Source organism: Schistocerca cancellata, chromosome 1, assembly GCF_023864275.1.
Source record: "Schistocerca cancellata isolate TAMUIC-IGC-003103 chromosome 1, iqSchCanc2.1, whole genome shotgun sequence".
Taxonomy (NCBI): Eukaryota; Metazoa; Arthropoda; class Insecta; order Orthoptera; family Acrididae; genus Schistocerca; species Schistocerca cancellata.
This window is the reverse complement of record NC_064626.1, coordinates 104,337,194-104,352,160: the sequence shown is the minus strand read 5'-3', so window position 1 is coordinate 104,352,160 and position 14,967 is coordinate 104,337,194. Positions and strand designations below refer to the sequence as shown.

The window sequence follows — 14,967 nt, the reverse complement described above, 5'->3', positions numbered from 1 at the left end:
GGCGTCTCTGGAGTGCAATCGAGCACACCCAAGGTTAAACATCTTCTTAGCAGCCAACGCAAAGAGAATCTGTTCATTCCAAAAGACTGTGTTATTAAACAGGGATCGCACAGTACTACCTAGAATTCAAAATCCTAAGTCTTCTGCTTGCTTGCACTTTGTATCGTAATTACTAGGAAAGGAAAGATGAGCATAATATTCACTTCAGAAATAAGAAAAATTTTACCTTTTAAGATAACAATTATTATTTCATAAAAACGTTCTTCTCAGTGCTCAACTATTAGAGTATATATTCAGCTTCTTACAAGAGCGTATATTGACAAAAATTAATATTTTCTGATATCTCGCAGCAATGTCGGCTGTTGTTTCTTTTTTTAACAGTAGAAGTACACCTCCTTTGAAAATACGTCCTTCCCTAGTCAAGTCTACTATCAGAAAAAAAATCATTAGTAAAGTCACAGAATACATAAGTTTTTTAAAAATCATGGAACGCTAACAAGCCAACGATGTTATTTACAGTGCTGCGCTCTCGCAGGCAAAAGCGATAATTCGGCCTATTTATTACTCAATGTTTTCCATTGCGTCTGTTTCATAATATTCCACAAAACAATTAAAATACAGTCTTGCTCTACCAAATAGACCCCTTTTACAATATTTTACTGCTAAATAAACTGAATATTATTATTGGAAGATGTGTTTCAAGCTGTTACAGCACTCAGTGTTTAGATTTATGCCACAATTTGCATTATACATTATGAAGTACTTCAGCTGCTTATTCAAGTTTTCTTCTTTGATGTCTTCAAAACCATTTAAACCTATTGCCAGATTCATTATTTGTGCAGTTGTTTCTTCATCACCATTACCTTGAAGATCATTGGAAAAGTATATGATCCCACTTCTTGTCACCAATTGTAAATGTATACAGGGTTAGGGAAAGGGAGGAGGTGGTTGTTGCATATGCCTCGTGACGACAGAGTGCAAGAGCTTGAGTGGTCAGGACTAGAGAGTGGGCATCCAGGGCTGCTGTTAAATGACAAAATAGGAAATCAGGTAGAATAAAGAGGATGTATTTCAATTTACGGTGTACAAGGGGTGCGCTTAGAGCCAGGTGTTACTAGGTTTAGGCCAGTCTAGGAGGTTGAAGAATTAATGGAAATGGGCAATGGAAGGGGAAGCGGTTCATTAACTTACATTGGTGGCCGGTCATGAAAAGCAGAGCCAGAGGCGCTCTGCCTTCCAAAAGGACGTCTGTTCTGCTCGAGGTCTGGATTACAAGAGAGAAAAGCAACTGTGTTCTGCACTGCAGAACACTCCAGTGTCCGTACACGTGATCGGTATCCTGCGCATGCTATTGGCTAAACCAATGGCATGAATTTGCTAGCAGTTTCAGCAGAGAGCTCAAGGTATCTCTTGTCAGCAGCTTTAACTGGACAGAACTGCCTCAGTTATGAAAGACAAGCAACTTGTGTCACGTAGTCATGGCCTAAGTTACTCTTAAAGATTTGACTGGGCCTTTGAAATAAATTTTTTAAACCAATTTCCTAGAATATTCCTTGGCTGGCTGCCACCATGTACATCATTTTCTTCTCCATCTGGAAGAATTTTCCTCCATGATTGAAATTGTGTATGTTGTTTGACTTCCTACCAGGTATCAGAAATTCCATCTATTGTGTCTGGATCTATCAACTTTGCATAAATTAGCATTCTCAGTAGACCAGACCGGTAGTATTGTTTTACCGATGCAATTGTGCCCTGATCCATTGACTGTATAATACCATTCACATTCAGAAGTAAAAGCGTATGAGAATCCTCTCATTGGGATGTAAAACAGGTTACAGAGCAATAGAACAATCTTCTGCGGCTTCTATAAATTGCTGAACTTTGGGTACAAAATGCGTGTGGAAGCAGTTCTTGAAAATTTCACTATCCACGCATGCTCTGTTTAAGTTGTAATAATGCAGAGGAATCCTTAGCTGTGATGTCCTTGAAATAGAGAACAATCTATTGACACAATCAACACCGATTAAGAAAACATCGTTCTTGTGAAATGCAGTGTTGTGTACATAGTTCCGCGTAGTCAGCGCGTACACAAGTTTCCCACTAGAGCGCGCCCCACTAAGCACAACAGCGCAGGTGCAGCGCTCGTCCGTCTCCGCACTACGAGATGGACCAAATTCTGCTTAATATGTAACGCAGCCAATGAGGTTGCTGCTAACGTAGAACCTTTTCTCCACATGGAGGTAATGGAATATATACTGTTGATTGCAAAAGTTAAGACAATGACATAAAAAAACAAGGATAATTGTCTTTTTGTTGAAGATTTAAAATACTGTATTATAACGAGTGTACAGACCTCCGATTAGTCAGTCTGCATTAGTCTGCATTTGTCTGAACCAGTGTATTGTCAAGTTTCAGTTTGCACCTAATAAGATTATCATATTCCTGTACATAGTCATGAAGAGAAATGTATAGACACTTTGTCAAGTATCAGAGATATGTGAGATATGTAAGATTGGTTTCCCTTTGAAGAAATGAACATATAATAATCCAACCAATACATAAAACTACAACTGACTGAATTAATTGTTCTCATTTGGCTGTTCCTTTCACTAACCTGCATCTGGAATTTACTGAACAAAATTTTAACAGTGGTTCTTTTTATAGGCCTACTGCACTGATGCTGCTCTGATGCTGAAAATAAAGAACCTGATTATGCTTTTCAGCACCACTCTGAGGGTAAGTGGAATGCAAAGATAATTCTTTGTACTTGAACCATAGTGATTTTGTATGGTAATTCTTCAGTTTTATTTTCATTATGGCACTGACTAGAATGTCACTTGTACATTTCCCATGCTCCACAGAGTTTATTATGAAGGAGAACAATCAAGGGTGTGGGAGCATCACATTGTCTTTCTTACTGGTTTTACCATACTCATATTAGTGTATGTAGCTACAAATACACTGATGTGTAAAACTTCAGGGTGAAAGTTACTTCCACGTGATGTGTCACTGGCAAATAATGTAGCTGGATGAAACTTGGACCATACGTAAAAAATCTGTTACTGTATAATACAGAACGTAACTGAAAGGTGCAATGATACAAACTGAAATGACAATTTTATTTAAAGAAAATACTTACACTAAAGTTACCACAATTCCTTATGGTCCCCTGGTCATTACAAAATGTAGGACGTGGTTCTTAGAAGGGTGTGTCATCACCACAAATGGCAATTCATACTTTGAAATGAGCTCCCATGCTGGTTACAAGGTTGGTAAGGCATTCTTGTGACAGGGCATTCTAATCCTCCACCAGTGCAGTCAGGGTGTATACAACCTGGGACAACTGGGAAATCCGGGAAAAACCCGGGAATTTTTTCATCTGGGAGAAAACTGGGAAAAACTCGGGAATTTTTCGGAATTCCAGGAATTTTTCATTGTTTTAGCTTTCAGTTAAATATTTTTAATGTTGACTGGTAAGAATTGATTCTCTAGCAAAGAATGTTTATGTGTCCTGCTACTGGAGAATGAAACTGCAGCAATAAAATATAAACGAGAGGAAAAAAATAAAACTTTAGTGGCAAAGGAAATGCACCATTTACAACAAAACACCCATTTACTACAAAACACCGTGCACATGTTACATAGTCCGTGGTCATTCTGTGGAAGTAGAGAAAACTTAGTAAGAGGCAATGTCACTTTGGTTCAAATGGCTCTAAGCACTATGGGACTTAACATCTGATGTCATCAGTCCCCTAGACTTAGAACTACTTAAACCTAACTAACCTAAGGACATGACACAAATCCATGCCTGAGGCAGGATACGAACCTGCGACTGTAGCAGCAGCACGGTTCCAGACTGAAGCGCCTAGAACCGCTCGGCCACAGTGGCCGGCGATGTCTCTTTGGAAGCTGGATTGATTTTTGTGCAAACATCAGTCCAGCTTTCAACGTGACATCGCCTCTTAGGAAGTTTTCTCTTCTTCCACAGGATGACCACAGCATTTACGAAAAGACTATGTAACATCAGTATGACCTTATTGTAAAGTTGTTTTTGTAATGCCATTTAGCCTGAAGATGAGGTATTCCCTCGAAACATGTCGCTAAATAAATAAGTAATACAATAGTTGACAAAGTTTGTGACTGGTAGCGGTAATTAAAAAAAATATTTACAAATGAAGTTATTTTTACAAGTTTGCTAAAGAAATTTGGATTTTTTCATTCCACAGTATTGGCTAGTTCCAACTGTTCCTTGAATTTGAAGTGCACGTTATCAACTTCTGCCATGTATGTCATTATGCCATAATAAAGAACGAAAGATGAGTTCGTACAGTACTGGTACTCCAAGAAAATTTACATCCCAAAAATCACTCTGAAAAGCTTAATATCAGATGGGACCTACTTCATTGTGAATCTGGAAAAAACCAATGTGCACTTCAAGCCGAATGATGCATTTTAGTGTGGCTTATGAAATTCCGATGTTCTTGGGAGTATCAAATGTTCAAATGTGTTGTGAAAACTTATGGGACTACGCTGCTAAGATCATCAGTCCCTAAGCTTACACACTACTTAACCTAAATTATCCTAAGGACAAACACACACACACACACACACACACACACACACACACACACACTCCCATGCCCGAGGGAGGACTCGAACCTCCGCCGGGACCAGCCGCGCAATCCATTACTGCAGCGCCTTAGACCGCTCGGCTAATCCCGCGCATCTCTTATGAGTATCCTATGATGTCTGTTTCTTTCATGGTGGAATGTAAGCTCTCTCAGTGCTTTATACATTCAAACATGTGGGCTTCCTACACTACTGCAGCTGCACGCGCAATAATGTCTGTTTTCTGCCCCTCTCTGGCAACCGCTAAATCGAACCTATTTCTAACAGTCTCCGGATAGTATTGCGAATGGTGGTTTGAAAAGCATTACTTTCAAAGTAAATTTCTTTTTAGCCAATATGAATTATGCTACGTGTGAGAAAATGGGATGAATTTCTAAATAACAGAGTGTTTAAAACTGACTTTGAGGACCAGCCACTTACAAGAATTTCGATCCCCGAAGATCAGACATTTGTCATAATTTTAAATTTAATGCCATATTTGTGTGATGTATCTTAAAAGTACAACACACGCAAAAAAGGCCAATATTATATGTGAAAACTTAGCGTTTCTTGTAGCTATGCTATGCATATTAATGTAAACCGTTAACTTTTCCTCTTTGTGTGTTCGTTCTATGTAACAGTGATCTTGCTATTGGCTGACTATAACGTGTATCCTATGCTCTGAATATCTGCTGTCATCGGCTGGCAAGAACACGTGGCATGAGATACGACTGGCTTACAAAAGGACATCGCAATCTCTATTTCAATGCTCTGGAAACTGACGCGCTATGTTTGGTGCAATTCGAATTTATACTTTCGTAATACGAAAATATGCAGTGTATGTGTTGCTGCAAATCAAAGGTCTTTCCAAAACTTCTCTCCTTTCTTTTTTCAGTAAAAGTCTTTCCAAAATTTCTCTGTCCCGTCTTTTTCTTCTTCTCCCCCCCCCCCCCCCCCCCTCTCCCCCGGGAAGTTCTACAACAGTGTATAAAATGTTAACCATTCAAAGGAATGATACGTTTTACAGTTCCAAGAGAAAATCTACGGAAAACCTACTGTCACTTAGCACGGAAAAAGTGTATTTTCGCCCGGGAAAAAGCATATTTTTGAAACAGGATAACCGGGAAACATCCGGGAATAATCCAGGAATTTTTTTTCCTTGTCCCTGTATACACCCTGGCAGTTGACAAATGCTGGATGGGTGTTGGTGCATGTGGACTTGATGCAATGTTTATTACCAATGCATTCCATACGTGCTTCATGGGATTTAAGTCAGGGGGAATGAGCAGACCAATCCATTTGCTGAATATCCATTTTTTCCAAAAGCTCTTCCACGTGTGCTCTTCAATGTGATCATGCATTGTCATCTGTAAAAATGAAGTTGGGTCAAAGAGCACCCCTGAAAAGACATGCATAGAGGAGTTCAGTATTACAATAATGTTGATTGGTTAGTGTATTGTGTTGAAAGATTAGGCAGTCAGTATGCCTATACATTTTCATCCTCCACATTGCAAAATATGTATTACCACCCATGATGATCACATGCCCTGTTAAGAACAAAGTGCCACCTTTTGTAATGCCCAGAAGACTGTCAAAATCTGAAATGAATTCAGTGTCATATTTTGCTTTGAATAAAAGCATTCGTCCCATTGCATTCTCTTTTCAGTTAACTTCTGTACTATACTGTAACAGTTCTTTCTACGTGTGGTCCAAGTTTCTTATAGTTATGTTACTTCCTTCATTAAGTTTTGCACATCAGTTAATATGTAATTACACAACTAAAATCAAAAACACAGTAAAACCAGGAGGGAAACTTCTGCTTTTGAAGTATTTACGTATTCATTTGTTCAGGCAAGTCAGCTGTGTGTCTGATTCAGTACGTGAAATATAAATATTAATACGTAGAACAAAAGTAGTAATGATTACAACAAATTATAAAATTATTATTATTATTATTATTATTATTATTAGTAGTAGTAGTAGTAGTAGTAGTAGTAGTAAAATTTGCAGTGTTGTATTCAACATTATTTTTCTTTTCTTCACACTTGGTGAGTCTAGAACAATGTGATAATTTGTAAAATAGAAGCCATACTATGCAGTTTTTGTAAATGCTTGGATCACAGTAACACACAACAGGAAACAGCAGTCACACTAGCTTTCAAACACTAGATCTTTTTCCTGCAATAATATGCACAAATTCTCACATACACAACTACGCAGACACCCAAATGCACAGTATTGCTGGAAAAAGAGCTAGTGCTCAAAAACCAGTGTGAAGTCTGTTTTCTGTTACATGTTGCTGGATTACCATTTCAAAATACTGCGTATTGGGTTCTAGAGTTGCACAGTTCGAGAGATTTTATTTTGTAATAGCTCAAAGGCCACTATACTTTCACAAGCATGTGTGGGATTTTTTAACAATAACCTTAAGAATTACAATAAGTATGCATTTTACAATAGTCTTTTGATACCATTAATTGTAATTTTTACTCAGGCTGTAATCAACTGCATTTATGTGCTTAGCTTTCCAAAAACTGTGGACAAACGTGGAAACAAGATAAAGATAGCTATGACTACAGTAACATCAGACAATCTCACTTTTATATGAGATAAGTTGAACCAATTTTCACTTGTATATGAGACAAGTTGAACCAATTTGTGTATATATGTTGTGCATCCACAGGACACCATATTAACCATTTCTAAAACTTTTAGATAATAAGTGTGATATTCTTGTACTCTTTAATGAAGTATAAGCTGCAATGAACATTGGTGAGAAGGATTCTGGATTCAAGTACTGATCTGCTCACAGTTTTACTTGTTGCAAATATTCATTACGTTATAAATAAAAAAAACTATTCAGATATTTATTTTATTATTTACCACCTAACTATGTTTCCATTGAAATAGCAAATTTTTTCTCAGTTTAAAAAAATACATACCTTTGCATTGCTGCAATATTCTATTAAAAGTTGTTACATTGTTTTCCTCATCTTATTTGCTCAGTTTCAGAAGACATAAATACATTGCAGTACTGTAATTAGTAACATGTGTGGCTGGAATAAAATTATGATATATAGCTATTCTGCAATGCACTTATAGCACATTTTTGTCAAATATTATGAAACTTCTTTTTAATGTTATTGTTTTGTCTTTCCCCTCAGAATTATGGATATTCTGTGAATCAGTTGTTTGATCTATTACATGAAATTAGAGATCACTACAATGAAGTTTTAATGCAGCGTTGGGTTCAAGTTTTCAGAGAAATTCTCGATGAAGAAAGTTTCCTGCCTATTAAGGTGCGTTTACTATTTGCTTTCTGGAACTGAGGCTTATATTGTGTTTTGTTATCCTGTGAAATTGCACTACAAAGTGGTAACTTCAGTTGATACCTTAAAAATATATATTCCCAGGTGACATCTCAGGAAGAATATGACAGTGTCACAGATTCATTTCCATTTTATGATCAAAACCTTCAACAAGCAGATTTTCCTAAAAGGTTTCCGTTCTCATCCATGGTACCTAAGGTATATCAGCAAGTGAAAGAATTTATCTATGCATGTCTGAAGTTTTCAGAAGATCTCAATTTGAGGTATGTTCTTCATTTTTGATCAAGTCTGTTGTTTTATTCCAAATTGCAAATAAATTCATAAATGATTTGTTATTGCAAGTCACGTTACATTAATGAGAAACGTTCTTGGGTGTAGAAGCACAACTTGAATTATTTATACTTAAGTAAATTTGTTTGAATATCCCTCTAAAGTGCAGTTTCTCACAGTGACAGCTATATTTGTTCAGTTCAGTCTTTGTTTCCAGTACACTTATGAAGTTAATTCCAGGTGTCCTTTCTCTTGTGCTCTCTCTTCCTCCATATTTTTGGCTCCCCCCCCCCCCCCCCCCCCTTAGTTTTTCTATGTCACAGTCTTTTAAATGTCTCTCCTCCCCTGTTTCATATCATTGATAATTGTTTGTCCGTAAGTTAATATTACACTTTGAAACAATTGGTGGTATGCTTTATGCATACACCTGATACACCAAGTGAATATATTCAAATGCAATACGGCATGTTTTGGCAACTCACAGAGCAAGTTGAGGAGAAATTCATGAATCTTTTTGATTCCCTTGTGGGGCGATACCACTTCTCTGACTCGTGGAAAGGAATTATTTAATTTCCTCTTTTGAAACCAGTAAAGAAGCTCTCTTGGCTTGCTATGGCCTAAGTTACTACTTCGAAGCACCATTTGCACAGCTCCTCAATGTAAATTCCACAGACAACTCCCATTTTCACTAGGATCTCCTTTCCCCAACAGTATTTTAAATCTTAAAAAAAAAAGACAATTATCCTTGATTTTTTTAATGTCATTGTCAACTTTTGCAATCAACAGTATATATTCCATTACAATCCTTTCAGATTCATGTTCCTTCAGAATTTCTGCAGTCCCTCTCTTCTTCTACCTTAATGCTGTAACACACTAGCTACAACTGACAGTTGGGAAGCTGGAGGAGTGAGAAGACAACTGCTGTCTTCCACATAGCCACATAGGATTTCTCTAGTGTTCCTCCTCAAAAGTTCAAGGTATAAACATTACCACTTAACAAAATGCAGTCTGGATGAAGCTAATCCTAGCAGCATAGGAAAAATTTGTGGGCTCATGTTTGCAAGTATATTGGGGACTAATACAGCATGAGAATATCCAGTGCTTTGATTACATCTTCAGCAGTGAGATCAAGGCCTTGGAAGAGCAATTGCTGTCTTATGTCTTATCATGCTGTGTTTGTCACTGGAGTCCTGTAAACAGTCAGGCTAATTGCTCAAAGATGATGTCTAATCATAAAACAAGCAGTTTCTTCACAGAGTTATTACTTTAAAAGTGCCAGATCCTTCATTAGTGGATAAGATCAAAATTCAATCATCACACGCAGTGTGAGACCCGAATTTCTCCGGGCATGTACAATGTTCAAGTAACTTAAGGGAATGCGACAATCGCCTATACTTCGATAGGTGCACACACTTTCATTTAAAAGGGTAAACTGCAGCAAGTAAGTACTGTGTAAGGGAATTTAAAACCTGTTTCCAGAGCAGTTCTGGAAAGTTAAAACACGCATGCACACGCAAACTGTAAACACTAGTGCCATCACAAACCAAACGTGGCCACATCAGAAGTTATTGATAGTGAAAATTAATAACCAATGGGTGAGGTAACTTTAACTCTATCCCCCTGTTTTTTTACAAGGGAGAGAACAGGATTCCACGAAGAATTTAAGGAAAAACCTCCATATCTGTCAAACTGTACACCAGGTGAGCGATGATAATACTGAGAAGGCACCAGAGTCTATGACCTTTCTGCATTGCACAGGAAGAATTTCCAATAGAACTGGTTTTATTTTGTGCAAATATGATGTGAAATGTGTTTCTCAAACACCATCTAAGATTAATGTCCTTTTAGTTTCCAGAAAATAAGATACTGGTTTGCATAAGGCCAGTGTCTGCTGTAGTCGTTGCAGTTGTGCCAAGTCATATACTGGCCAGACTGTTAGGACTGTGGAGGAATAGCATACTGTGCATAAGTGTCAAACATACATCATACACCAGCTGAGCCAAGCTGCTATTGTAGATCATTGTCTTGGCACTGGTCATCCTATGGAATATAACAACACAGATATTCTGACATGTTCTACCAGCTATTGAGATAGTGTTATTAAGGAAGTAGTTGAAATTAAATTATCAGGTATCCTTATAAATAGTGATGGAGGTTTTTGCTTTGATTCTGCATGAAATGCTGCTTTCTCCCTTGTCAGAAAACTGAAGGACAAAGTTAATGCTACATCACCTGTTGCTTATTAATTTTCACTGTTGTAAGATTTGGATGGGGGGTTTAAGGGTTTCCTTGCTGTTGGGACTGGTGATACACAAGAGAAGCTGAGTATTGTGCAGTAGATATGTGTGTTCATGGAGCAACAGTATTCACAAAAAACATGACTTTGTTGATTAAGTCCTTTTGTTACTTTTGACAGTTCAGTTCTAATGTTTGTAACTAGGAGTTTAATAAATAGTTCTTCATGAAAATCAAAAACGTTTATCCTATAAATTTTTCGGGATTTTCTGAGATCAACTGAACAAATGGCAATACCACCTAATATACAATGTTTACAATGAACTTACCTAAACACAGTTTCGCACCCAATGATGTAGTGATTTGTAAGAGTGATGATTTTGGATCTGTGATGAAGATTCACATTTTAATTATGATTAGCGGTAGCAGAGCAATGCAAGGAGAAATTTTAAACATGACACAAGGAGAAATAGCTGACAAAGAAAAGAAGAAGAAAATATTTGGAAATGGCAAGGTTAAGTGAAATCAGAAAAGTAAATAAAAATATAAACTCTGTGCCTGTTAAATCTCTATATAAGTTAATTTTTTAAACAGTTACAGATGACAGAAAAAATCATAAACACTTGAGAGAATTTTCTGGTTTTACTTTTCAATCACTAGCTGGTGAATTTGAAGCTAAGAAGTCATTCATTGCAGCATAATTTTCAGAAGCAGAGTTAGAAGCAGTCTGCAATATATAATGCACATAGATAGTGGTATGTTGAGTACATAAAGACAGTATTTCGTTTGAATCTGTAGAGATATCACGGCACTGCAGTGTTGAATCCGTAGATATATCACAGCACTTCACTGAACAGGTATTTGAATGTTGTGCAGGGGCAGTTAAATTTAGTGAAACTAAACTTCTAATTGGTGTTGTTTATAGGTCCCCAAAACTCTGACTTCAGAGCATTTCTGCTCAAGCTAGAGAGGGTTCTTGGTAGGAAGTATCAAAAATTAGTTATGTATAGTGACTTAAATATTTGTGCAAGAAAAAGGATGTTGGAAGATCTCCTAAACTCATATGATTTGATGCAGACTGCTTTTTCCAGCCAGAGTACAGGGGAATAGTAGCACAGCCATAGACAATATTTTTATTCATTCATCATTACTAGATAGGCATTCTGTTAGTAAAAGGATGAATGACCTTTCAGACCATGATGCACAAATTTTAATGCTAAAAGGTTTTTGTACTCAAACAAATGTTGTATGTAATTACAAACTATGTAGAAAGCCAATCCAATGGTAATAGAGAGTTTTTTTTAATCTCCTTAAGGACCAAGAGTGGCAGGATTTTTATTCCGCCGATAACATAGATGACAAACATAATGCTTCCCTTAACGCATTTCTTGTGCTCTTTGAGAGCTGCTTTCCATTAGAATGTTCTAAACGGGTACTAGCAGTAACAGGCAACCTGGGTGGCTGATTAGTGGCATAAGGATATCATGTAGAACAAAGTGGGAATTATATCAAAATGTTAGAAGTAGTCACAACCAAGCTGCAGTAGTCCAGTATTGTAAGGTGCGTAAAAATGTTATTGGGAAGTCAAAGAGTATGTGGTATACAAATAGAATAGCTAATTCACAGGATAAAATTAAAAACATATGATCAGTTGTGAAGGAAGTGCCTGGTCAGCAGCACAAGGTCGACAATATAAAGTCAGTTTGTAGTAAAAATATTTCTGTTCAGTATTTAACAGTAATTTTCTGAGATTGCTGGTGAATTAAATAAAAACTTAGTTTCTACAGTGAATCATATAACTCTCTTGGAAAATGCCTTTCTGATACTGATGTCTGAAATACTCTTCTGTGTTACTGCCGAGGGGAAGATTGAGTCAATAATTAAATCACTGAAGGCTAAGGACTCTCATGGACATGATGGAGTGCCTATCAGAATTTTAAAGTATTATGCTGCATGTGTTAGCCCTTTTTTTAGCCATATTTATAATTTTTCCTTTAAGAATGGTCGGTTTCCTAAATGGTTAAAGTACTCACTAGTAAAGTCACTTTAAAAAGGAAGAAAGGGGTAATGAAGACTATTTTAGACCTATTCCTACGCCATCAGTATTTACGAAAGTAATTGAAAAGCCTGTGTATGTAATAATTGATTATTTTATATCACATAATTTGCTATCAAATGTACAGTTTGGCTTTAGAAGTGGTTTAACAACTGAAAATGCTATATTGTCTTTTCTCTGTGAGGTACTGGATGGATTAAACAAACGGTTTCGAACACTAGGCATCTTTCTTGATTTAACTGAGGCGTTTGATTGTCTTGATCACAAAATATTGCTCCAGAAATTGCACAATTTTGGAGTACAGAGAGTAGTTCACAATTTGTTTACGTCTTGCTTTAACAACAGACAACAAAAGGTCATTATTCACAGTGTCGAGAATGGCTGTGATGTGAGGTGTGAGTGGGGCACAGTCAAATGGGGAGTGCCCCAGGGATCAGTGCTGGACTGCTACTGTTCCTTATTAATATAAATGATATGCCTTCTAGTATTACAGGTAATTCTCAAATATTTATTCTAGCTGATGACACTAGCTTGGTAGTAAAGGATGTTGTATGCAACATTGGCTCTGTTTCAAATTGTGCAGTTCATAACATAAGTTGTTGGCTTGTAGAAAATAAACTAATGCTAAATCACAGTAAAACTCAATTTTTACAGTTTATAACACTCAGTTCACAAAACCCGACATTTTAATTTCACAGAATGGGCATATGATTAGTGAAACTGAAAAGTTAGATGCCCAGATAGATAGTGGAAAACCCACGTTCAGGATCTTATTCAGAGACTTAATACTACCAATTTTACTGTTCAAATGGTATTTCAAGTAAGTGATCGTTGGTCACAAAAAGTAGTCTACTTTGATTATTTTTATTCATTTGTGTTGTATTGTATTATATTTTGGGGTAACTCTTCCCATTCTCAGTGGATAGTTTTGGCTCAGAAATGGGCAGTTTGGGCAGTAAGTGGTGTAAGTTTGTGAATCTTTTGTTGACCCCTGTTCACTAGTTTGGGTATTCTGACATTGGTGTCTCAGTATATATATTATTTGCTATAGTTTCTTGTTAATAACATCAGCTTATTCCCAAGAATTAGCAGCTTTCACTCAGTTAATACAAGGCAGAAATCCAGTCTGTATTTGGACTGCACTTCCTTGACTCTTGTGCAGAGAGGTGTGCAGTATACTGCTGCATCCAATTTCAAGAAGCTACCTCATGACTTCAAAAACCTTAGCAGTAATCCACATGCTTTCGGATCGGAACTGACAGGTTTCCTCATGGGTCGCTCCTATTCTTTTGAGAAGTTCCTTGATGAGTTAAACTGATTACTGTGGTATATTGTTGATTGTGTTTACTTAAACTTATGGTTGTCTTTTTTTGGGTTCATAACTTTTTATTTTATCTGTTATTACTTCTGTGTCATAATTTCATGTACTGACACATTCCATGACCTTAGAACCAGACGTGTAAATAAATAAGTAAATAAAGCTTTTGTATGAGAAATGTCAAAATATGCAGTTAAGCGAATTGAGAAGGTACTAAAACAAGATCATTATATACAAAACTTGACTACAAGGTGAAAAGAGAGATCTTAAATTGTGTAAAATGTCTAATTGTGAATATAAAATCAGCCAAGAAGGAAGGTTACCATCATCCTTTATTCAAAGAAAGTGAACAATCATATACTTATCACATGGATTGTATTGTACTTCTGCAGTCAACACACAAGGATACAACTACCTTCTAAGTATTATTGATTTACCAAATTTACCTGGCTGTATTCTGTGAGACCACAAAAGCAACAGATGCATTTAGTAAGATGGAATTACAGAAAATTAATTTGGGAAATCCTGTTCTAGTAGTTACTAAGACTTGCTTTACTACTTAAAAATTCCAGGAATGCTGCACTACAGAAGGAATTAAATGCATTTTAATAATGACGGGTCTCCTTCAAGCCAGTGGACAGGTTGAGAGACTCAGTTCTACTTTGGCTAAAACCTATACTAGTATTATACATGCGATAGATAGCTTGAATGCTGAGAAAGAACATAGGATACTTTAGAAAGTGTGTAGTGCAGTATATTTATTGATTTGAAGAGTATAATGTGAAATATGGAACAATAATTTCTTTTTTAAAAAGCTATTTACCTTGTGACTTTTGAACATTACCATTTGTTAAAATGCTTTTATTGTTTGATATGTTCTACGTAATGCAATTCAACATAATGATTACAATGTTTATACAATCCTTTACATATTTAATCCATACTTCCGTACTAATATCAGACACAGAACATCACATTATGGCCACTGAGTGTCATGTGCCATTTATATCTTCTTTGGTGCATTAAATTTGCATGAACCGCTTGAGGTCATGCGGTTACCATTAACATTTCATGAATATGGGATCCTGAGTTCAATTCCTGCCCGTGTCAGTTTTTTCTCTGCTTGTGTCTGGATGTGTGCATTGTCATCA

General features: G+C 36.6%; 1 protein-coding gene across 3 annotated transcripts in view; it reads left to right on the top strand.

Annotated features, from left to right (window-relative positions):
• The window catches only part of LOC126166427 (exocyst complex component 6B), a 158,368-nt gene that overhangs the window by 84,165 nt on the left and 59,236 nt on the right, over positions 1 to 14,967 (top strand). For all 3 annotated transcript variants that reach the window (XM_049920404.1, XM_049920401.1, XM_049920403.1), the window contains exons 9-11: positions 2,665 to 2,736; positions 7,773 to 7,907; positions 8,022 to 8,200. In XM_049920404.1, the coding sequence (XP_049776361.1) occupies positions 2,665 to 2,736; positions 7,773 to 7,907; positions 8,022 to 8,200 (386 nt within the window). The remainder of the gene's footprint in view (positions 1 to 2,664; positions 2,737 to 7,772; positions 7,908 to 8,021; positions 8,201 to 14,967) is intronic.